Genomic DNA, 27020 nt, shown 5'->3' with positions numbered 1-27020 from the left:
CAAAGAAAATTACACTGAAGTGAAAATCTAAAAGTAAATTTGTACAATATTTTACCTAAATCAGTACATTGTAATTAAGGATTACATATAACTTTCTATTTTTTTATTTATTTATTATTATTCAGGACTCAATTTTGGCCAGGAGACTTAAAGTACTAGCTTTTATTATGTACACTACCTTTTTGGATATCACCATCAGGTACCATTACATCAGTTTCAATGGTTTCAATGCTTAGCACAATATCTCCTGCAGTATCCAAAAAACATCTAGTTTCCTATTTACTGTATATACAATATGCAGTATGTGTGTACATTATGTTTTGTACGTTGCTAATCACACACTCATATGTATGTGTATTCTAAACATATAAATAAATAAATAAATACCAGGGTTTATATATATATATATATATATATATATATATATATATATATATATATATATATATATATATATATATAAATATAAACTTTTTTAAAATTCCTGATCAGCTGACATAGCTTTTCTGACATTTTAAACCTGGTGTTGTAGCAGGAGACCTTTTTCTAAGGCTTAGAGTTCTAAGCATACAGTGCATTACATTCTGCTACCATCTACTGTTCCAAACGGTATAGAACATGATGCCTGTCCATCAGTGACATCATATCATGATGTGTTTCAGTACTACAGAACCAAATGTATACAACTATCTTCTTTAATGCCAGTGTCACTTAAAGCACATACCTTATATAAAGGTTATTTTATATGTTAAATTAGTGTGGTCAGCAATTTGTCATTAATCTTTTCCTGCATGCATGACGTGCTACCATAAGTCTCCACTGGAGGAGCCATTGAGCTTTGTGAGACTGAGAATGTGAGCTTTGTGAGACTGAGAATGAACAGCTCAATGCTTTGTATGAAGCCTTTCTATTCTGCAATACACGCTTTCAGTGAGGTAATATCCTTACATGGTTTTTTACACCACTGTTATGCTATTGATACCAAACTCATCCTCTTATTTCCTCCCTCAGATACTGATTCTGTACAAACCTCAGCATGCCTAGCAGACATCATCATAGATGGCAGCCAGAGAACTGGCTAAAATGCACTTCACACCTAATGCTAATCTGCCTAGTAGAGCTCTATGCACTCTTCATAAACCATGACATCATTATAGATGGTAGCTCATCAGCTGAAACTAAATCCTAGCAAGATTGAGCTACTGTATATCCCTGGAGATGTATCTTAATATCAAGATCTTCTGATTTCAATGGACAACTCTCAGATCACACCAATAATTCTAGACAACCAACTATCCTACTATTGTTATTTCAAAAAAACTGTTGCTTCCCAAAAAAGCCAAAAACAGCTAACCCTCAGCTACCTGAAGGCACTTATCACACCCTGCTCTACACTGCATTTCCTTCAAACCTCCAACATGGTTTCTCTGGACCTATCATCACTCAATGTATAAGGTAGACATGCATCAAGGTGTTTCTCTATCCTGGCACTCAGGTGATGGAATGAACTTGCCCAGGCTGTCTAAACAGCTGAATCATGTTCTGTCTTCAAATGAAGACTAAAGACCTACCTCTTCACAAAGCACTTAAATGAGTACTAATTTAAATCTTGTGGGGGTTTCTTTGTTGGTCTAGCCAACAAACATCTGTCTCAAAATAGGTGGAACCAGCTTCTTTATTAATTTTATTGTTACTGATACCTGACAAAATTAACTTTTAAGAAGCTATTTCTGTTTATATCTGTGTTGAAAAAGACATTTTACTAGACCTGCACCCAGCAACGCAATGAACTGATACACTGCTGCTGGAACCATCAAATGGTAATTGGACTGCAGAGGTCGTTTATCTTTGCAAAAACATAATTAACTTTAACTGAGAATACACAGTTACAGAACTGTACACTTGCTTGTATTTCATTGGAATTCTTTAATTATTGCTGGTCTCTGTGTACTCTGCAGGCCTTTTCCTTAAAACACCAATCACCACTATGACTCTCTTTCCCTCATGCCAGGAACCACTTAAACCTAATTTCATTTTGACTCACTCCTGTGCACATGCCAGAGAGATTTTTTATTAGAGAAGACAGCTACTAGGTTTTCTATGGTAGAATGAAGCCACAGTCTTTGCGCACAGGCAAAGCTTTATCTACTAACAATAGGTGCATGAGAATTATTGTCTGTATTCATTATTATGACCAGTAGAGGCTTATAAAAACACTTTATACTGTTTCATTCGTGTTACAGTGTCAGTGTAAGCACATTTGATTCAATACACTAATCTCCAAGTGTGCTCAGCCAACATTTTGCTAATTATTTATTTTCTCCAATACTTAAGAACTGACCTATCTCTTTTACATAAGAAAACACTTTAAACTGCCTAAAGCATGAGCTCCCTGTATAAGCACGTCTAAAGATCAAGGCTTGTTTTCTCTCATTAAGATAGAGAGCAGGTATATTTTCCATTAGGCTCTGGCTTATTGATGCTTTTGCTGAGGGGGTTTACTTGAGTAGACTGCTTAGTGGTTCTGCGTTAGGAAGCAGGAAAGTTTGGTATGTCTCCATGGAGAGTGAGCCTGACACTTTGACACAACAAGGTTTTCACCAGGCTGAAGTTAGGAAGGCTGCTGTTCAACACTGCATAATTAATGATTCTTTTTTTGGCCTCCTTCTTGCTCTTCCATCTCCCTCAACCCTGGGAAGCAGGACATGAAAAAAAAAGTGACAATACAGAAGCAGCTGTGATGCTCTAATCAGTTCGAACGTTCAGGATGTTCAGTATTAGTGTTCAGTAATACAGGAATTCCTGACGTTTTGAGCAGAACCTCATTCTCTTTTTCTGCTTCAAGAGAACTGGAAGGTGAGAAGTTCTCAGATATCAATTGGCACATTTAGAAAGCCAGAGAATGGGCTAAGAATGGAGCAAAAATGCACTTCACAGCCAGTGCTGTTCTGCCTGGTAGAGCTCTATATATAGAAATGATGGCACTCTTCAAAAACCAGCACTGTTTCTCACTGAGGGAGGGAGAGAGAGAGAGAGAGAGAGGTAACAGCTTCCCAAGGCATCCAAATAATCTGTGAAAAGCTGTGATACAAGCATAAGTAAAATAACTTCTATAGAATGTGAGGTATTATACACTCATGGCCACTTTAATAGGAACACATGTACACTTATTCGTTCAAGCATTTGTCCAATCAGACCATTATGTGGAAGCAGAACAGTGCATAAATTAAATCAGACACAGTTTCAGTTAGTGTTCACATCAAACGTCAAAATGGGGAAAATGTGATCTCACTGACTTTAACAATGGCATAGCTGTTGGTGTCAGACATTCTGGTTTGAGGATTTTTAGTAACTGCAACAGTCTCTAGAGTTAAATTTAGAGTTAATTTAGGGTTGTTTTGTTGTGGGGAAAAACATCCAGTGAGAAGCAGTTCTGGGGGCAGGGACACCTTGCTGATGAGACAGAGTTTAGAGGAGAATGGCCAGTTTATGGTAACTTAAATAACCACACCTTACAAATGTGGTGAGCAGAAAAGTGTCTCAGAACATACATATATGTACGTATATATGTAAGTTTAATATAATTTGCATAAAACTATATAGGACATAGTAGTTTGGCATCACCAACAATCGGAGTCACCTTCATGTGTATGTGAATAAAACAATAGCTGCATTTCAGTAGGCTAACCCTAACCCTAGTATTGAGATCCAGCATTGATAAATCATTCTACTGTACACTGACCTTATTCCATCAGTCTCATATTTGCAGAGAGAGAGTAAGAGAAAAATATAGGGGAGGGGGGCAGGGAATGAATCACTCAGTGTTTTAATATTTCAAAGAGCCACTTGCTTTGTAAGTGTGAGCTTTCAGGCTCACATCCTGCCTTTTCAAATCGACCTGTCATGTCACTGTCACAGTCAGTGTCAGTGCCCAATATATGACCTCTATCACTCAAAACATTAGTGTTAAGTACACACACACACACACACACAGAGAGAGAGAGAGAGAGAGAGAGAGAGAGGGAGAGAGAGATTACACAATTGCACAATTGTACTTTTATACAAGTATTGTGTTCATTTTCAATATTAATAACATCATTATGCTTTATCCTTATTCAACATTTGAAATATTTGTACTCAAAAGGGGTATGAATGAAAGATTTAAGTCATACATGTTGATAACGGCATACAGTGTTTCTTCATTTTGCCCACACATGCGCATACAGCTTTAAGTCCCTTAACTGACGTTTTCAATGGATTTTAGGGCAGCTTCATGAATATGCAAATATGGTTGTTTCTGTGATTGATTACCAGTGAAATAATTTTCCTTGCTTTTTGTTTTTCTAAAGATCTATTGGCCTTTCACACAGAGGAGGAGAGCAGAAACAATGTGTGCTTGTAGGAGAACTACAGCCACATTTGCAACCTTATGAACACTCTTTTGATTTAATGAAGGTTTACTGAGTGACTTCAGTGTATATGTGCATTTCCTCTTAATATGTAAATATTCAATGTGGAGTGAGCAGACTCCAGTGAAAGCCCATGTGTATCTTTCCTTTTTCATCTAATTTTGGTTATTATTATTATTAGTATGGTGTTTTGGCAATTTTCAATTTATGATAGCAATTCTATATTTTGTGTCTCTAGACTAGCACTACAAATAAGAGCTTTATTCAGAACCGTGAAAGTTGTTATTAAACTATCTCAGGCATGGGGTTTGTCTCTGTTTCAGCTGCAGACATGAGAGACTGGCACAGAAAGTAAGGGTATTAAACTGTCATTACTGAGACTATTAATTATTAATGGCTAAGATGCAAGGAGAGTGCTACTGCAGATGAAGCAAGGGAAATGTGGTGAACACCTCTGGGCCAACATCCAGTGGAAACATTGAGAGTTAGAAAATGGCTAGAGTAATACACTGTAATACATGGTGCGCAACATACATTCCTGACATTATTATTATTATTATTTAATCTTTGATTTGGACTTTGAGGCATATTAAAGTGTTACTGTAGACCCTGATAATATAGACTAAAGTAAATTCCATTATTATGAAACCAGAACGTTTTATTTTTATTTTCCATCTCAAATAGAAATTATTAATAGGAAATATTTTAAGAACCATAAAGATAATGTTTCTTACTGATATTAAAACATTCTCAAAACTCTATCCCAACTGTGGAAATATGATGCTGCATTGGTTATTGCAGCTTGGTTACAGTTATGCCCTGAAATAGAGAATTACAACATGGATATCAGAATGTGCATGTATTTCACTTTAAATCAGTTTTGTGGTGTAGAATGACAGACCACAAATCGCCGCAACAGAAATCACAGCTTGCAGAAAGCTTCACAGAAGGTAAAGAAAAACAGAGGTGTAAATAAAAGATAGGAATTAATATTCAAATATTCGCTACAGCACACAGCAGAATTCTCTTATATTTCGCTCCTCTGATAAATCTCTGTCTCTCTAAACAGAGCTTTAGTAAACTTTCCAGCATGAGTAAATAGATACCAATCTATATCAATCTATATTGAATAGATGCCAATAAAATTTGGTACTATATGCAATCAACAAATTTGTCTATTCTTACTTGTTGTATTTAACTTAATACTTTCATTTTAAGTATTAAACACAATGGGGACAAAAATCATAAAATACAAAGCCGTCCATGAGTAAAGAGGTTCAAGTGCAAACTGCCAACTTAAATGGACTGCCAGAAATTTGTGATTTTTCTCAATTAAACACAATTATACATTTATACCACAGTGCTGTTGAATCACAATTCTGATTTATCGGAAGGTTAATAGATTAATTTTCTATAACAGCAACAGACCTGACTGCAAGATTCACAGGTTTATATTAGTGTGCTTCTTCTAATATATTATCATTTCTATAGTAACAATATAAACAGGGGCTTGTATGGTGGATTCTTAAAAAACATATATTGATATGGTGTTCTGTGAAGAGATGGGTCTTTAGACTTTTCAGAAGGAATGTCCAGTGCCATCAGTTTGTAACATTCAGAGATAAAGCTGTAACTTTAATTTTTCTGAAAAAGGAATATTTTTTTTTGTTTTATCTTTTATGGCGTTTATCTGTAACAAAACAAGCTATATTTTCTCCTATTCATTTCAGTAGGAGAGAGAAAAAAGAAGAAAGAGGCTAGTTAGGAAACAATTGTATATTGTATAACTTAAGTGATAACAGGAACTCGTTTTGTAGTTGGATGAATGGAAAATGGATCAAATGTGACATTCTTTAATAAATCAAACAATTTTACTGTTGGCAAATTGCATTGGTATAATAGAAAGAAAACACATCTGCATATTCTGTTACTGGAAAAGAATCAGCTTTGTGGTGGTAACAGTAACTCTGCTTTGTGTTGAGCTGCATCACATCACCTTGTTATTTTCCTATTATTAATAGCAGAATGGTGGACACAACCCATCATGTTTTATTCCTTACATATCCATATCTATGGATGCAGTCCAGCAAATATAACTAAATTATGTATATTTGTATTATGCACTATTGTGTAGTTAGAACATCAATCATACATTAACAGACTATAGCAGTAATATATTATGGATGTATTTTCCCTCTTTGTCACTTTCCCTCAGGTTTATTTATACATTACACTAAAGCATTAAAATGATGGCATTAGCCTTTTGCCATTTCAGGTTGTTCATCAATTATGTGGAAGACCTTAAAATTTGTAAAATATGAAATATAGGCAGCATAGGGGTACAGTGGCTAGCATTGCTGCCTCACAGCTCTATGGTTCCTGATTCAATCCATTCAGTCCTGAGCTCAGGCTGCTGTTTGTGCAGAACTTCACCATGTATTCTCTGCATGTTTGCATGTGTTTCCTCCAGGTTCTCTGGTTTCCTCTCACTGTCCAAAAGCATGTGTGTGTGTGTGTGTGTGTGTGTGTGTGTGTGTGTGTGTGTGTGTGTGTGTTTATCAGGGATAGACTCTGAATCCACTGTGACCTTGACCAGGATGAATGAATGAATGAATATGAAAGACTTTTCATAAATATATTAAAAATCCATTCTGGCTATGTGGTGCTCAGTCTGTACTCAGTCGGTGCACAGTCTGTACTCAAGAAGTTAGCATTTTTTTCAATTTTTTTTTTAAATATTCTCTCAATATTGAAAATAAGAAGTATGTTGGTTTCATAATTTATTGAACAGGCCTATGAATGCTTTGCAGATGTGGTCTGAGTTTCAAGTGCTACCCTTTTACTGAGCATCTGCTGCAGTATCTTGAGCTGTCAGACATATACATTTATAGTCTTAAGTGCAATACCTTCCTGGAGTCCCTCACTAACTAATGTGTTAAATTCAAGAATCACTGGCGATACTAGTGTTCTCAAAGAAAGTCCTCATTATGCTCCTATTTCTTTCTCTCAATATTATTTAAAAACAAATCTTATGTGAGTTGAATTCAAATAAAACACAAATATAACTATACTTCAGATGGAATATATCAAGTCTTATCTGAGGATACTAAAACACAATAGCGAGCATTTTAGAGATATGGGATACAAATACTGGAGTTCCCTCTGTTCTTGCCAGCCTAAAAGTCAGACCTATTGGTGGCAAAAAATAAAATAAAAATCATGATATTATAGCCATATTGTTTAGTTTTTGAATCAGTATCCAAACAGGTAAGACAATAAAAATGGGTTGTTAATTATTAATTTTTTTATTTTATTTTATTTTTTATCAAATCTGCACTATTGCAATTTTTCCACAGTTTGTCAGTTTCACTGGAAAAAAACTTCTTGCCAAGTGTGTGTTATGTTCATGAGTGGGTTGGTTACGATGTCAAATTTCACATTTGAACGATTTTGTATTTGTTTTTGAGGGCAATAAATTATGAGTATTGGCATGTTGCAGTGTGGGGGGCGGGGGGGGGGGGGGGGGGGGGGTTGGAGAACTGGTGGGAGAGCAGATGAGAAGCCATATGTGGATTCTGTGTGCTAGGCCTGCGATTCTATGTGTGCCATCCTTCCACAAAAGTACATAATTTGGACAGTATTCTAGCTGCCCCACAATCTGACCTCAGAATGACGTCATTTTAGCCACAGAGGCAGACATTGTATTGTATTGTATTGAATTGTATTGTATTGTATTGAATTGTATTGTATTGTATTGTATTGTATTGTGTTGCATGGAAAGTATTTCCCCTACAGGGAAAATGTGGAACTTCAGTCCTTTTATTGCATGAACAGGTGTAACAGCGCCATGTCGGTTTCTATTTAAAAGCATGACCTTGTTTACTGATTTTCATCTGCCCTTAAAAAAACAACGTGTGACATAAATGCATTTATATGGTCGTTTAAAATACCTGTTTGTTTGTTTGTTTGTTTGTTTTTTAATAGCATATCAATGCCAGTTGCTTGCAGCAGCAATTCGCCTTTCATGCCTGGTGATATTAATCAACGCTCTTGCTTGCTGGCTTTAATTCAGTGTGTGTGTGGTTTAAATACACTTTTCCCCATTCAGACTGCGTGCTTTCTGATAGCAGCGACCCAGAAGAGCGTTCAGCACCACGGACAGCTGCTCGGCAGGAAGTGGCCGTCGGCGCTCGTTCGTTTCGAGAGAGAGAGAAAGAGCTGCTGCGCTCGGCCCCGCCTGCGCGCCCCCGCCACTGCCTCGCGCGCGCTCTCTCTTCCTCCACTCTGGCGTATCACCCCCCCCCCCCCCCCTTCTGCGCGCAGTGATTGGCCGACCGGAGCCACGGCAGGGCGCGTCAGCATCGTCGCTCTGCCCGTGCGGAGAGATTGCGGTGTCTGTCTCATCCGGCGTCCACTGCCTCTTCGTTGGGACATAAGACTCTCTCTGCCGATCCGCACTCCACTAATAAACCGAACTCGGTTCCTCTGTTTTTACTTTTTAGCAGGGTGTCGTTTTTTTCGGTTCTTTTCGGTCGAGTGCCTGCACCGAAGCAAAAATGTTGGATCCGTCATCCAGCGAGGAGGAATCGGACGGGATAGTAGAGGAGGAAAGCAAAGAGACGCTGGCGCCGCAGTCCGGAGGTTCTCGCGTGTCGCCGAACAGGAGCAGCGAGAGCTCGGAGCGGCTGCAGCCTGGGAGCCGTGGGAGCAGCGCCCGCCCCAGCAGCCCAAGCCCGTCCGCCGCCAGCGAGCACGAGAAGGAGGATGTCGAGAAGCTGCAGCGGGAGGAAGAAGAGAGAAAGAAGCGCCTTCAGCTCTACGTCTTCGTCATGCGATGCGTCGCGTATCCGTTCAACGCCAAGCAGCCGACCGACATGGCGAGGAGGCAGCTCAAGGTAAGAGAACGAAAGCAGAGGTGCAGCCTCCTTTCATCTCACCTTGAGGGGCACATGCGTGTCTTTTATTCCTCTAAGTAACAACAAGCCTTTTTGGTTTATACACACAAACACACACACACATATATCAATATATATATATATATATATATATATATATATATATATATATATATATATATATGTGTGTGTGTGTGTGTGTGTGTGTGTGTGTATACACACACACACACACACACACACACACACACACACACATATAGGCTATATAATCAGTGATAAATGTATGAGGTCACCACTGTCCGCTTTTTTTGGGACAAGTGGGGGGAGGTGTGTGAACAGACAGGGCTAACGGGACTGCAGAAGCACAAAGATTTTGCATTTGGAATTCAGACGAAAGGCTGAGAGGAACCCAAAAAAGCAGCCCGTCCCACATCCATGAAAGCGCAACAGAACTTCCAGTTAAGTGCTAATTCCCCGTAAGGGTGACAGAGTGGCCAGACCAAAATAAAATGCTGTCATGGCCTCAGGAGAGTCACATGACCCACACGCTCTCTCAGCGGGCTAATCGTAGAAGCTATTCCCAAAATCGCTTACTACCGTTTTAAATTGTATCCCAAAATAGGCTACTCTACCTCATATGCCAAAAGATGGTGTACTACTTAAACAAACCATTAGTAGCATGTGGTTTGTGATCTAGCTCCATCATGCCTCTCCACTCACCATCTACCAGTATGACCTTAGGAGCCAGATGTTAATGTGAGATATGAGAATAGGTATTTTCCCCCAGTGTATAGTCTTGAATCTAAAACTGTGAAACGTGAATTAAAGCTTGTGCTACTACCCAAATTATACTACTGCTACTCTGCATGATAGTTCTGATGTACAGTATTGGGTCTTTTAGTTGCAGCCGTCATGCTTCCCCCTATCCTGACACAGGAACCCACAGAATTTGCAAAGAGTTTAATTTTCAAGGTTGAAGTAAAACATTTTGAGTAAATAGTAAATAGTAGTGTTTCTACTAATAAGAGTAGTGTTTCTACCTTCCAACACCAATCTCTCTCTGCATTTGTCTGTTTTCCCCGTAAATCTTTCCTTTTTTTTCAAAATCTAGAACAACAAAACATGGTATTAAATTCCAGCATACTTGCTTAATGCAACGCTCTGCTCTTCCCTTCTCTACACAGAGATTGGATTTTTATCATTCAGCTATAATTTTTCTTTCTTCCTTCCCTCTAGAGCCACCAGTTTTAGTGTAAAGCTTCAGGCTATTGATCACAGTGTGCTGCAGTGTTTCATACTGTTTCCACTCTTTGTATCTGATCCTGATCTTGCATGGGCGCACTACAGCTCCCATCTAATTCCCCTCAGTTATTGATCGAGGGTGATCATTTACAATTTACAACAAGGTCTTTACAGCTTGAGGTCATGAGCAATCTACAGTCACTGCTAGATAATTAAAATTCGTTGTTCCATCTTTATTTTAATATAAACCTTCAAACAACTATGGCCCAGTGTTCATGTATTTTACTGCATACAAGCAACAGTTGTAGTCTTCATGAAGTATCATGTGTGCTGGAGGACCTTTATGGTCCTAATTAGGGTATCAAAGTGACAACGTTATGTCTCAAATACAAAGACATGATATGAAAAGCACATATTAGTCCTGTGTAGTACAATGTGAACTTTGACCATTCTGCTTTCATACAAGACACGAGGCTCTGATTCTCCCATTGGGAGTCAGTTGAGTTTAGTGAGTCATGGCTGGTGATATTTGGGTCATAGAAATTAATTTTAGTGTTGAGTCACTGCTGAAGTCCTTAAAGTGCAATCACCTTGCAATCTAAATCATTCCCATGAAGTACATTCATCAAATGCAGAGAGTAAAGGACTGATATAATGGCTAATGTATGCTTTAAATATCATACAATCGAAATTCGAGTAAGGTAAATATTACTAGCTAGAAGGATTTAGTTAATTCCTTTTTAGATTAAACTAAGAACATTTCCATTTCACCAATTTGCTGTAATCACAGAGACATGAGGATTTGCCATGCCTAGTAGCAGGCATAAATACTTAGCTGAAATTAATTAAAAATACTGTTAATTATTGTTATCATGAATAGCATTGTGAAAAATTACTTATCAGACAAGGCATCACTATAATAATGTTCTTTTTACAGAAAGAAATTATGGTTATTCAGAAAGAAAATGGTACAATCATTAAAATGTCAATTAAAATGTCATTAATCATGGCATTTCATTAAATATATTTCTATGTTAAGGCTTGGATCATTTAATATTGCCATGATAATTTAAGATATGAAATGAAGACATAGTGTCTGACCTGGAGTTTTGATTTAGAGCGTCTAGATATTGTAAATGGGTGCATTATATAAATATGCATTTCCATTTATTATATAAAAAAAATGTATAAAACTACTTGTATAAAATCTGTTGAATCCACTTTTTTTCACCAAATTGATATCCTGTTGTTCGACAGTACAGGATTGTGTAGAGATTTGAGACCGGTGAAGAGTTCTGTAGGTAAATAAATTCAACATACAACAACATGGCTGAACATTGCTGCGTGAAATACCTATGCTTCTGAGGTAATAATTTCTTTGTTCTGCTGTATACTCCTATAGAAAATTGCAGATATTTGCAGAAGAAGCGTGTTTTGTAATAGGTTATTACCAAACAGTGGTCTTTGTGCCATGATTTGCAGTGCTTGTTATGGAGAGTGGGATTGAAAAAAAAACCCAATTAATTTAAGACCGGAAAAAATTAGCTTTTTTTATCATTTGCAAAGACAGCGATTATCCTAATCACACACACTTTACAGCAGTAAAACTTTTTTTTTTAGTCAGTGCTTCATTCACAGTTATATTTCGATAGCATATACCTTTTTGTCTATTGGTCAAATGGAGCAACAAGTCCTATATCTTTAGCCCTGCACAACTTAGTGAACTGTGTCATTTCACCCAAATGGGCAGACCAGACAAAAACAGCACATATAAATATCTTGGAATTATAGCTAGATATCTACTGCATGTAATTACCTGTGACACAGGTGTACGGGAGGCATGGTGGCTTAGCGGTTAGCACGTTTGCGTAAAGGGTTCGAATCCTGCCTCCACCCTGTGTATATGTTCTCCCCATGCTTTGGGGGTTTCCTGTCAGTACTCCGGTTTCCTCACCCAGTCCAAAGACATGTGTTGTAGGTGGATTAGCATTTCTAAATTGTCCATAGTGTGTGAATGTGTGTGCGATTATGCCATGTGATGGGTTGGCACCCCCACCGTATGTCCAGAGTTCCCTGGGAAAAGCTCCAAGAAAATGGAATGGGTATGGATACAGAAAAGCTCCAAGAAAATGAATGGATGGATACAGGTGTATGACCTGTAATAGTCAGCTAATCAGCTAAGCTAAACCTCTCGTGTAAACGTGGTGGAATCAAAGGACAACTTAAAGGACAACCAAAATTTAATGCATCAAATTTCACAAAAGTCATAAAGACAGGTGACAAAAAGTGTCTTATCCCAATGCACAGATTATACGAGTCTCTGGAACTGTACTGAAAAGATTAACCAAATCTGATGCCTGTCTAAATGTATACACTTAAGACTATCTACGTTTTATGATTTTCATGCTGTAGGAATCTTGTGATGAATGCTCAGAGGACTTTTTCAAACATGAAAGACCTTTAGTGAATGTGTAATGAGTAACTCAATCAGGCTTTGCACTTCTGACTGTTAAATGGGTTGTGATGAAGCCTGACTGCACTGCCCTCCTCTGCAGTTAGAACCCAGAGCTGCAGGCCACATGATTACTTCTTTCTTCACAAGGGGATGCAAATCAGGGCATTATTGTGTGATTGTGTGGTTAAGAATGTGTGAATGTATTCGAGTGGCCAGTGTGGGAAACTTACCTGCTTTCTCCTCTGATTTTCCCTTCAGATCTTTTTATTGAGGTGTGTATGAGTGTCTGAGGCAGCACAGACACATTCAGCCCTTTAAAAAGGATAAATATCATTTAAAAATGATAAATATCACAATTTAATCATCTGAGTGCCCAGATATGACAGAAATGTAATTACAGAATGGTCTGTTTTTGTGGGATCTCAGCAGTTAGAAAGGCAAATAAACATCTGACTTAAGAAGAGAATGATGAGAAGCTGCACTCAACACTCACTCTGTCAAGCTGTCAAGCTAAGCAGAGTCTGAGATTAGGAGAGAGCTGACAGCACTGTATGCACAAACTATATACTGATATTACTAGCTTCTGCCTGTGAAGATAGGAGATGAACCAGTATTTTTATTGCATACTGTCTTTGGTCATGTAGACATTCAGATAAGGTTCCATTCAAAATAACAAATATGATATCCTCTAATACCCTAGAGATACCCTCTAAAATGCCATATAGTCTATTGAAGACATATTGTATCTGAGTAACAACAGCTGAGCCTGAGTTTATGATCTAAAACAAGACAATCGTCACATGAGAGGATATTGAATTAGATAAAGGAGGCAGATAAAGAAGATAAAGTTAGCTAAAAGCGGTGGTGTTTAGGAAAATGATAATAGAATGCTGTAACAGAAAGCAATATAACTTAGATATAACACGTGTGTGTGTGTGTGTGTGTGTGTGTGTGTGTGTGTGGATGTATGTAGTATTGTAAAGCAGATTGTGAAAATGCAGAACAGGCTAAAGAGACATAATACATCTAAGCCATTTCCAGTTCTACCTGCTGCTATGTGCCATCCTAAACAAAAAATCAATTTGCAATACACACACACACACACACACACACACACACACACACACACACACATATATATATATATATATATATATATATATATATATATATATATATATGTATGTGTATATATATATATATATATATATATATATATATATATATATATATATATATATATATATATGTATATATATATATATGTGTGTGTGTATGTATGTATATATACATATATATATATATACATATATATATATATATATATATATATATATATATATATATATATATATACACACACACACACACACATATGCTTGTGCTATACGTAAGGAATTAAACACGATGGGGTGTGCTGTCATTGGAAAATAATTCTTGAGAAATGTGTTATGTTACAGTGCCTACATGTTGAAGAGAAACTGTATCTTTGATAAATTTTAAATCAGGTTTTCATAAATGACATAGTACTGAAACTGCATTATTCAAGGTAACGAGTGATATCTTAATGAAGGCTGATGCAGGAGAATGCATCAGGAATAGGGTTGGGATATCAGGCAGTGCCCTGAAGTGGTTCAAGTCATATTTGTCAGGAAGAAAAATTCTGCTAAATTTGAAGAATGTACATTTAATTCATTTAATATACAAAAGTTTGGTTTACCGCAGGGGTCTATTCTTGGCCCGGTTCTGTTTTCTTTTTATATGCTTCCCTTGGGTCAGTTGATCCAGGATTTTATATGTATTTCTTATTATTTTTATGCAGATGACACACAGATTTATTTCTCTTTAAAAAAAATTATATTAATAAGCTTGATATTCTTTTAGTTTTTATCATATCTATAAAAAAACTGGATGTCAAAAACCTCTTGCAGTTGAATTCAGACAAAACAGAAATTGTTGTTATTGGACCAGATCATTATTGAAAATACAATAAAGCCACACCTTGGTCCACTGGAGGGAAATATGAAATCAGCATCCAGGAATTTAGGTGCTGTTTAGTAGCCCAGACCTGTTTTTGTCAGCTAAGAAATCTTTCAAAACTTGTCCGAGATTGGTTGTGAACACTCGGAAAGGATTATACATGCTCTAATTTCAACACGCCAGTGAAGCTACAATTTCTCGACTTCAGGCGGTTCAAAATGCCGCCGCAAGACGTTTATCCTGATCTCATCGTAGTGCCCATATTACTCTGCACTTCACTGGCTGCCAATTAAATACAGAATAGATTTAAAAATCGCACTTATTACATATAAAACACTGCATGGGCAAGCACCATCTTATATCGCTGAGTTATTGATTCCACCCAGACCAAGAAGGACTTTATGATCATCCGACCAAAAACTGTTCGTCATCCCAATGTCTAAATGTAAAAAAAAAAGGGGGGGGGGGGGGTATAAGAAAAAACACTCCGAGTCAGGTTTTAAGGAACTGTTAAAAAGTCATTTCTACAAGCTGGCTTTCACCTAGCCTGCATTGGGTGATGTGTTGTCTTATTGGTTTTAAATAACTTATGCTGTGGCTATGTGTGCTGTTGCCTGTCTTGTTTATGTTCATACCATTTTATTGTTTTTTGTTTTTTTTGTTTTTTTTCATACTGTATATTGTGAAGCACTATGTGACAACTGTCTAGAATAGTGCTATATAAATCAATTTTACTTACTTACTTAATAATCAATGATGATAATCAATGATGCACAATCGCCATGGCCTAGTATGGTAGTGCAGTTTCTGCTACCGCCACAAAGGTTGTTATTTTCATAACAGCACATCATGAAGTTTTATTTATTCAATGACGGTTACAAAGTGCAGACACCTGAGAATCCTCCCATAAATTAAAAAAAATAAAAAAAAACCTCCCTATATCACCAATTATACCTAAAAATAATTACAATACATGTTTTAATCTGCCTCTGCCATACAGGCCCTCATGTATGAGGAGTTACAATGTATTAGAAAGTGCACATGAATATAACTGTGTTTTATGTACTACTGTAAATAAGTAGATATATAAAATGTTCTGTTTTTTTGAACATTTGGGTACTGCTCTTAATTTTTACTACTTTTCCCATTATTAAGCTATTACTGAGGTGTACAGTGCATATAGCTTATATGTTTTTGGCTGCTGCTGATGTCCTATCAGTGCAAACAGGGCAAATAAGCTTCTCAAACTAACGATTTTTTGAGGCTAAATTAGAATCAAGACAAGATCAAAGATCCTATCCCATAGTTACAGTGAACATTCAAATGAAAGCCCTTATGTTAAGAGGGTTATGAATGGAAGAATTTGAATGAAATCTGGGAATAGGTGTGAAAAATGTATCTTGACCTACAAGGCATTTGGTTGGTTCTACTATCATGAATGAAGATGAAATGGTGAGTAATTCTTGACCTTGCTACTGATTATTCTCAAAGAACCATTTAGGATAATGGTAATACATTTTTTTTTGCATATTTTCTCAGAAATACTAAAAGGGCTAACGGAAAAGACATGGAATTTGTTACATAAGAAAGAGGAGGTGGACTGCACCCTCTGATCGTTAAGCTCAACAGCTTACCAGCTATATTAGGATCAATACACAATTGCAAGCACAATAGCAGTTTGCCTTATTCTAAAGACCTGTAGTTCATTCACTCCATCCTCCCATCCACACCCACTCATGCACACCCACATGTATTAGCACAGATACTACATCCTAGCTCCCTTTCCCACATCTCATTATCCATTAAGCCAACCTCCCCCTTTCCCACTCATGCCCAATTGGCACAGGCTTGCATGACCTTCCCTCTTCCTCAAGGTTGAATAGCATGCAGCTTTCCATTCAAGGTCTCTCTTGCTAAGAGTAGGAAAAATGAAGGAGCATCAGATGATGGTCACACACATGTTTACCATAAAGTTTTCCTCAGAGGCGTGTGGCGAGAGAGAGAAGGCACTGATTCATAGATGACATGCTTTCTCTCTGTCTGCCATCTCTTCGGTCAGAGGAAGCCATTTTGCTGAGCGTGCCGTGTCATATGTCTCAATTCTTTATTTTTAGCTGGAATTGGAGAGTTCCAGGCAAATGCTCACACCCCCACATGCACATTAGCTCTCCCTTGCAGATACACACATTATCTTGTGTGCAGGCGTTTACACGCACACAATTAAAATCTGTCTAAGAACAGCATTTAACTGAGAATGTATAGAGCACTCATAGATACTCTCTTGTTTGATATATACATATGTCTTCCTATCAAACTGTGGTTGTTTTTCTCTCTGCCTTTATCACACACACACACACACACACACACACACCCAAAACAAAATCTATGGCTCCTAAATGTTTTAACATTTCTCAAGTACTCATTAGTGTAAAATTCAAAAACACATGCTCTCACACAAATGCATTTGACCAGGCTCACATGCACACATACGCACTCATACAGCCCACACAAACGCATGCACTATGAGTTTCCAAACATTATGGCTATGCTGTTAGATGATGAACTATGGCATGTTGTGTGCATGGGCAATGCAGTCATGCATTAAATAAACAAAAGCTTGTTTCAGACACAACAATCCACTGAAGTCTTTTATGACTAGGTGGAAAAAGCTACCAGAACATGAGAATAATCCATGAGATTTCCCCCCACATTTTGGAAATTTGATATGTTGCATAATCTCCTACCTATCAGTCCATTTGAATGGTCCAATTTAACAAAATGGACAATAAAATGTTCTTTCATTTTATGCACAAGAAAATCTTTTGATATCCACCCAATTAACCAGCTCCGAAATCCACAGAAATCCACACATCTGTTTGCTTTAGGTCAATGTGCAGGTCTACGCTTGTATCTGCTGTAATCCCATTAGCTACGATAAATTTCAATGATTGTAACTTATACTTTAGGTGCTGTGAAACGAACTGATAAAATCACACAGTAGACAGATGATACTCTATACTGTATCACTGATGAGAGATTGACTGGACCATTAAACTGGACCATTGAGGTCAGCAGAGGTGAAGCTACAACAAATGCTTTGAAATGGGCCATACTCACTGGATATTACTTAGAAGGCTCACAGTAAATTTGGCAGCTATTTCTCTCACTAGAGCACACATTTGCTCAGTGGAACCATTTATGATTACAGATACCTGATTTCAATGTAATGGAAAAACTACATAATAGAATGCAATAAATGTGGCCTTTCATGACTAGCCAATTACATATTGTGAAAGAATGTGATTGCTTTTGATATATTATTAATTACACTAATGCACAGTGCACATTATGGAGTTGGATGTGGCACTACTCTACATTTTTACTATTGAAAAAGGCTGGTTATTCTGAGTTCATACTGTACAGTATGTAAAACAATGGTTATAATAACTCAAATGCTTTCAAATCAAAATATGTGAAAAGGTGACGTTTACAGGCTGAAAGATGCATTCAGACAGCATAAAATTGTGACTGTCCTCTCTCAAAACATTTACATGTACAGCATTTAGCACTTATCCAGAGCGACTTACCGAAGTGCTTTACAGTCTCTATAAAAACATCCAAAAACATGCAAGCACAAATAGGTCAGTGACTAAGAATATTATTAAGCTCAAACCCTGTTAGAGAGGAGATAATATAAATTTTTAACAAATTTTAATTATGATGAGGTGGGTGTTCAGTCTTTGTTTGAAGACAGCCAAAAGAAATCCCTTGATTATGGCGGCCCCCAAAAGCCAACACAATACAAATGGAAAGATGTGCTGCGAAATCACAAAACACTTTCACGAAAATGACAAAATATACAGTGGCATTTTAGAAACACACTGCAAATTCATAGATGCAATGCAAATTTAGCAACACACATATCTGCTCTGGAAGTGCATAGAACAGTATCTGCACAGTATCACAATATCATTACCTAAATAGTAGCAACTTAACCAGTTAAACCAGTTCAAATCAGAGGCTTAGCCCAACTTGTTCCAGTATAACAATGCCCCTGTCAAAGGGAAGTCCATGAGGACATGGTTGGTGTGGAAGAACTTGAGTGGCCTGCACAGAGCCTTGACCTCAACACCAATGAACACCTTTTGGATGAACTGTAATGCCAACTGCACACGAAGCTTCCTCACCTGACATCAGTGCCTGACTTCACTAATGCTCTTGTGGCTGAATGGGCAGAAATTCCCCCAAATCTCCAAACTCTACTGGAAAGTCTTCCCAGAAGAGAGTAGAGGCTGTTGCAGTAGCAAAGGTTGGACCGACTTTGGAATAGAACGTTCAACAAGCACATATGGGTATGATTGTCAGGTGTCCACATATTTTTGGCCATACAGTGTAGTTATCAATCATATCAATTTGATATACAGTACTGTAAAAAAGTATTTGCCCCATCCTGATTTCTTCTGGTTTTGTGTATATTTAGACATAAATATACACAAAAACAGAAGAAATAAGTTACATACTTTTTCACAGCATTGTGTGTTACAGTAACACACTGACAAAAAGAAAATTGCATTCTTTTTCATGTGGATGTTGGTTGCTTTAAATTTGAATGTGTGGATGGTTCCATCACATTGAAAGTAAGAAGGTTCTGTCTCCTGTCAGTGTCCTCTGGAAACCCTTCCATTGTGCTGTGGCTGGATCTGCATTTAAGAACCGTACTACAAATTCATAGCTGAATCTGCATGTCGATTCATTAATTCATTCATCTCCAGTAAGCACTTTATCCTGGTCAGGGTCGCAGTGGATCCAGAGCCTATCCCGGAAACAATGGGCAAGAGGTGGAGGGCACCATGCATACTAATCCACAAACATCTAGGGGCAATTTAGTGAAGCCAATCCACCTGATATCATGTTTATGGAAGGTGGGAGGAAACCAGCAAACAAGAGAACACCCACGCAAAAAAACATGCAAAACCTGAGCTCAGAGGACCCAGGATTTTGCATTGCATATATGCATTTGCAGGGAATTCCTAAAATTTACACAAGTACAAATTCCTACACAAGTTGTGATTTTTATGAAAGTGTTCTGCAGTGCATCTTTCAGTTTGTAGTGCACTTTGTCAGCCACCATAATCAAAACATAGTGGAGAAAATATGAAATGGTACAAATATTGATTTCATTGTCCACTCAGCTACATGTTTCTGTGAGTAACCATGAGTGTTGTAAAAGTAGTGACAGTACCTTATATTAGCTAATATTACCACTTCATTCCCCTAAAAAAAAAACACATCACACCAGGTCTGGTTTTTGAAAAAAATACGAGAGGTGAAAATCCAGTGTGACGGCTGCTTTGGAATACCAGGGAGAAGGTTTATACTGGTCTTCGTCAAAGATGCTGAGGTCCTTCCTTTGGCTCAGCATGTACTGAAACCGCTTCAGCAGTTGGTCTGCGATCCGTCAGAGCACTTTCATCATAAAGAGAGAGAAATGGTGGGAGGCACTAGGGATGTCACAATACCAAACATCTAGTAGTCGGTACCGATTCCACCAAAAGTATACAATACTCGATACCAAAAAAAAACAAAAACAACCTCCTCTGGTTGATACTGGCAAAAAGAGAGAGGGAGATGTTTTAGTTATTAAACATAATGTTTGACTATGACTAATAAAACAATAGAGGCTACAAGTCCTAAGGTACACTCTTAAACACACACACACACACACACACACAGCTTATACTCTGAATGCAAGCATTAGTTTAAATTCAGTGATATGGTGGCAGGCCAAAAAGATTTATTAAACCCATTAACAGTTCAATAATTATGAGTGACATTAGGCTACATTTTTTTGACAGGACATGGGCTGAATGGCGATGCATGGTGGCCCATTAGGAGGTAGTTTATAACATCGCAATGCGTTAGCGTCGTTAACAAATAACCAGCTATCGCAAACATTACATGGAGCATAACCCTCGGTTTTAGCTGGTTTCACGGCCAGAATGCCAGCTGCCTCAAACAAAGATAATATAATGCCTGTCATGCAGGATAAGGATTAGAAGTTTTACAGTTTGTATATGATGTTAATATGACGTGAAACTCACTCACCTGGAATTCTTTGAAGAGATCGGGTGTCTGTCTTTCAGGTGCTTCGCCAAATTCGAGGTGTTTCCTCGCTTTGTTTGAAATGAACGATGGCATCGGTTGCACACCGACTTCAGAGCATCAATTATATGTTTGTTGTCATCTGCCTCGAATGTGAAGTATTTCCATATTTGACTCTTATCACGTTTCGAGTCGGGGCGGAGTTAAACTTGTCGCCGTCTTCTTTTTCCCGTGTGCTTGTAGGCGTTCTTCTTTACCACTTGTGGATCAACTAAAACACTTGCGCGTATTTGCTGCCCCCATCAGTTCCGGAAGAACTGCAACCTCGGTACCTTCATTACCAACGATACTTACGCTACTGCAGAAAAACAAGTACCGTCACATTTTAAGAATGTTGGTACCGACTTTGTACCGAAGTATCAGTTCTTGTGACATCCCTAGGAGGCACATGGAGGGAAGCTGCACAAGAAGCTGAAGAGTAACTGGAACACGGTGTCCCTTTCTTGGTATAGTTCTCCCAGAGATCCAGAGTTAGCCTGCTAGGTTGTTTAGCATGTTGGGCATCTATTTGCTGTTTGTTCTATCTTGATTAGCTTGGTGGATATGAGTTAGGTGCAGATGATGCTCTACTGAATGCTGTGTGTACACACAAAAGGTTTGTCTATTTGCTCTGGTCACTGTGTGGTACTGTGTATGTGACTTGTTTGTGTGGCTGAAATATCCTTAAGTAAATATTGCAAAAACCTGCAGAACCTGAATGCAGGAGAAGTTTTTTTGTATTATTTATTCAAGGACCTTGTTTTTTTGTTTGGCTGTCCGTATGATTCTTTTATGAGTTCCACATTTAGTTCCAGCGTGCCATTTACATACTCTGTACTTTTGACTCTTGCTCCTGGTTCTAAAGGAAAACTCTACCCTGAAACACAAATATGTTTATATTGAAATATATCTGATGTGCTTAGCTATTCTGGTGCTAACTTGTTTGTAGGCACTGTATTTCCTGTGAGACGTGTGCTGCTGTGATGTCACAGGGGACATTTCTAGCACAAAGATGTTTTAATAAGAGAAAAAAATGAATCAATCTTAAACATAATGGATGAACTGTCCTAAAAACAAAAGTCCAAGATATTCTTTTCTCACTCAAAATATTCCAGTAACAGACTCATAGTTCCACAATTCAGTGCAGCAGCTGGAATTGGCTAGTGAGCAATTTAAATGTGACAATCACAATGGCATTGGCAGCGGTATTAGTATGAAAGCCAAGTCTTTGGAACCTTATCTGTTTGAACAGAGCGTACATATGAGGAGGTGAGAGAGCTGAGGAGAATAAAGCACTAAAGTGCTGCTGCATCAGTCTTTTTAGGTAGAGATGAAATAAGCGGTGGAAACATGGTGGCTTAGTGGGTAGCACGTTCACCTCACACCTCCAGGGTTGGGGGTTTGATTCCCGCCGCTGCCCTGTGTGTGCAGAGTTTGCGTGTTTTCCTCGTACTCCATTTTTCTCCCCAGTCCAAAGGCATGCATGGTAGGCTGATTGGCATGTCCAAAGTGTCCGTAGTGTATGAATGCGTGCGTGAATGTGTATGTGATTGTGCTCTGCGATGGATTGACACCACGTCCAGGGTGTCCCCCGCCTTGTGCCCCATGATCCCTGGGATAGGCTCCAGGTTCCCCGTGACAGTGAAGGATAAGCGGTATAGAAAATAGATGGATGGATGTAAAAAGGGCTTAATCTCCCTGGCGCCACCATCGGTGGGTTGTTCAAAAGCATTGCAAGTAATGTAGAAAGCATCATTTTGTGCAGCTGAAGATCACGGTAATTATAAAGATTAGTATGCAATTCATTTAGAGTGGATTTTTCATTTAAACATCCACATGAACATGCTGTTCATGCTTTACAGTGGCACCACACCAATGCAACCATACACTACTTACACTATGTCACATCACATTTCAGTGTGCAGGTGTATATGGACACTCCTATGTCTCGTTATTTAAACGGCAACTCCAAACCAGACAACTGACACTATCCATTATGTCCTCCTGGATGCAATATCACAACAACACAAGATATGTCTCTTTGAGTGCACAGTCAAATGTACAACTCCTCAAACTCACAATAAGTAGAGCATGAGATAAGGAAAACTTCATGTTAGGCTCTGTGCATATATATATATATATATATAAAAAAAGAAAAGAAATGATGGAGATTGTGAGCCAGCACAACGTTGACTACCTCTTTGATGAAATGTGTGTGTGTCATGCTCATAAAATCTCCCCCTCATTTCTTCTTCAGCTTCTACTGCGCTAAATTTGGCAAGCACCTTCATTTTTCATTACCCATTGAGTACTTACATAATATCTAGCGAAGGTTCTTTTTCTCCTTTTGTCTCGTTCCTTCTCTGTGTTGACGAGCCAAAATGGAAGTCTAATCTTAGACCCATCCAAACCCTGTGAATTTTAGTTAAGTTTTAATTGTTCTAGGTAAAAGTGGATTTAATTCAAATGTGTTACAACAACCATGAACATGCATGCCTTAAAATGAGCCTGTGAAAAATGGAGATAGTCTCTAAAAAATGGCTGTAATTCCTAAACGTTTAATGCAATATTTTTTGTTAAACCCCAATGAATTCAAGCTAAAAATCTACACTTCGATTATATCATGGTTTTTTTCATTTCAAAATCCATTGTGGTGGTGTACAGAGGCAAAATTATGACAATTCTGTCACTGTCCATATAATTATTGACTTGACTGTATATCCCACTCATGCATCATATTCTAACCCTTAGTGAAAATTCCAGCCCTCGTGGAATGATCATGAATACAAATGACTCTTCTTCTGCTGAATATTAACACACAAACACACACACACACACACACACACACTAAAGTGCTCTGAAATATAGCACTTTTTCTCAATTCACTTAAGAAAAGTGTTTTACATATGTATCACAACCTATTGAAATGGATATTATAAATGAAACACTTATGGAAAAATTACATACACTTCACATGTGATTTTGTGAGTGAAATGCAATCATATGTGAAAAACATGGGAAGGTACATTTCACCATGTTATGTTAAGTAAATGCACATGTCATCATGTGAACACAGAATTATATATGAAGAATAAAACTACATGGCTGCTATGCAAAAAATAAATAAACCATGCGAGAAAATCACCCGTGGAAAAATAAAAACATGTACAGTATGAAGTCCACATGTGAAACATAACACATAAAGTGTCTAAAAAGCACAGGTGTAAAGTCCACACTATTTTTGTGATTATTCACATGTGAAGTTTGTGGGAATTTTCTGAAAGCATTTCGGGGGGGAAATGTGTTATAGAGACATGCATGCAGAAGCATCTAGAAATCAAATATGTATAAAACAATAGCTTGATGGGAGCGAAAATGCAATGAAATATTTTTTTGCCAGACCTCAAATTTTTAATCTGAGAATTTTCTCTGACTGACTGACTGATCCCCACTGTTGAAGTGTGTGTGCCCAGGAGCCACTTGAGACACCGGGTGGTGGGATAGAACTAAAATGTGACCCAGCAAAACAAAGAAGAGGCGTGAAGAACTCTGCCAGCACATTTTGCATTGCAGATTAAAGACAATAAAGTGTATCAACATCTGTCCAAATTACAAGAACACACAAAAATGTGTAGCTATGAGTGTGCTTTCTGGTGATTATGTATGTATGTATGTAAATGAAAACCATTTTACAGGCTTTCAATAAATTCTGATGGCGTCGGGCATGCAAGTGTGCAACGAATATGAAATGTAAACCATAAAACCATAGCTATCATTTAGAGAAACTGTCTCATTACTTGTACACTAAGTCTTAATTCAGGGAAATGTTCTTGTTATTGTGATTGAATAAATGGATTTATTTTCCTTCAAGTGGCAGAAACGGGCTTCCATCGTCTGTTGGTTGAATAATTGGAAAGCTAGATTGTGTAAAATGAAGATGAACATCCAGCAAAAGAGATTTGTTGGAATATGGGTAGGGAAGAATTAGTATTCCTCAGATGCTTCTTAAGGCAGACTGTGGCCTGGCAAAAAGCTTGGCTTGTCTAGTGTTGTTTGCAGTCCAAGAGATATAAAAGAAATGAAAAGAAATAAATATGTGTGAGTGAAAACTTATGGTAGATTACATAAAGAAATATGGGGTGCCTGGAGTATGTTGGATCAAAATAGAATTTCCGACTCGACTAAAGGACCGTCATCATAGTCAGACTTTTAGCAAGAAATTGGTGATGGTAAGTCACACTTTCTCAGTGAACTTCACACTAACAGAAACTGGCCATCTGTACAAGTGTGCATGTGTGTGTATGTGTTCTCTGCCCTTGCGCTGACATATCAAGGCTGATTTATGTGTTTGTCCTTTCTAGTTCTATATAGTGAATCTGGCTGCCGTAGAGCAATCTTTAATAAGGGTGCTTTGAAAAAAAAGATCGATGTGTAGGTTAGATGTAGGTGGAGATGCAGCATGAGCAATGCTGCAGTGCCAGACATAACGAATGAGTGAAAACAGTGACTGAAAAAATCATTGACTAAACAGGACTCACAGGACTTTTAATGCAATTAAGAAAGCAACCCATATGACCCGTGATTCCTTTCTGACTCATCGCATCCATGTACACTTTTGCTTCCCAATGAATCACACACACACACACAGAGGAGATGCATTAGAGTAGCTGGTTTTAATGAATAAGCTATTTTTCAACAGGTACTTTTTGGGGAGCATAACATAAAATATGTGGCCAAAAGTTATATAGTTATATGACCATCACACCCATATGTGGTTTTTGAATATCCCCTTCCAGATGTAGGTCTCCCTTTGCTGTTATAATAACCTCAACCCTTCTGGGAAGGCTTTCCACTAGAATTTGGAGCATGGCTGTTGGGGTTTATGCTCATTCTGCCACAAGAGCATTAGTGAGGTCAGGCTTTGATGTCAAGTAAGGAGGCTTGGTGTGCAGTCAGTGTTACAGTTCATCCCAAAGGTGTTCATTGGGGTTGAGGTCAGGGCTGTGTGCAGGACACTCGAGTTCTTCCACTCTAGCCTTGGCAAACCATGTTTTCATGGAGCTCGCTTTGTGCACAGGGACATTGTCATGCTGGAACAGGTTTGGGCCTCTTAGTTCCAGTGAAGGGAATTTGTAATGCTACAGCATACAAAGACATCCTATATAATTGTGTACTTTCAGCATTGTGGCAAAGGTTTAGGGAAAACCCAACATGGGTGTGATGGTCAGGTGGCCACATACTGTTGATAACAGTATATAGTGTAGATCATTTCTACTATGCTACTACTGTAGGTAATAGCTACATATGGTGTACATATGAACAAGAAATAATTTTGGGATTTGGACAATCATCAAGGGTGCAAATGAGCAAGTACAACACCACCCTACTAATCCTTTATTTAAAAGTCAAGAAAATCTTTTTTCTTGGTGAAACAAATCTTTACACCTGTCCTATAGTAGTAAACTATGGTAACTGAATTTGTGCTGCAATCCTACCTACAGCCTTTGCGGCTCATCAGTTTCACCAAGCAGTGGTGGATGTCCAGTCCAGTTACTTAGTAGACCTGAATGACTGAAATCTTACACACACATACAAAAGCTTGTACCTCTCTCCTTCAGAACTCTCAGAGTAAAAACATACCTGAAAACATTGATTATATTTTGCTTTTGCGTTTCTCCACTTTTTTTCACATCATGCAGACAGGTTCAGTAACTCTGAAAGGACTAATAATGCATGTGTGTCCATTTCTATGTGAAAGAGAGCGAGGACATTAGCAAAGAGATGAACACACAGATGGTGCTGTAAGCCTCACAGGCACACTCTACATGGTACTTTTCCACCTTCCTCCCACACCAGAATCTATCTTTCATGCATGCAAACTCTCTCACACACTCACAT

General features: G+C 38.0%; 1 protein-coding gene across 3 annotated transcripts in view; it reads left to right on the top strand.

Moving 5' to 3' along the window:
* The first annotated feature begins 8883 nt into the window (after nucleotides 1–8883).
* The window catches only part of cadpsb (Ca2+-dependent activator protein for secretion b), an 82088-nt gene continuing 63951 nt past the window's right edge, over nucleotides 8884–27020 (top strand). For all 3 annotated transcript variants that reach the window (XM_053635947.1, XM_053635948.1, XM_053635949.1), the window contains exon 1: nucleotides 8884–9304. In XM_053635947.1, coding sequence (XP_053491922.1) covers nucleotides 8966–9304 — 339 coding nt within the window. In that variant the 5' untranslated portion in view covers nucleotides 8884–8965. The remainder of the gene's footprint in view (nucleotides 9305–27020) is intronic.

Source organism: Ictalurus furcatus, chromosome 11 (assembly GCF_023375685.1).
Source record: "Ictalurus furcatus strain D&B chromosome 11, Billie_1.0, whole genome shotgun sequence".
Classification (NCBI taxonomy): domain Eukaryota; kingdom Metazoa; phylum Chordata; class Actinopteri; order Siluriformes; family Ictaluridae; genus Ictalurus; species Ictalurus furcatus.
This window is presented reverse-complemented; position numbering and strand designations above follow the sequence as displayed.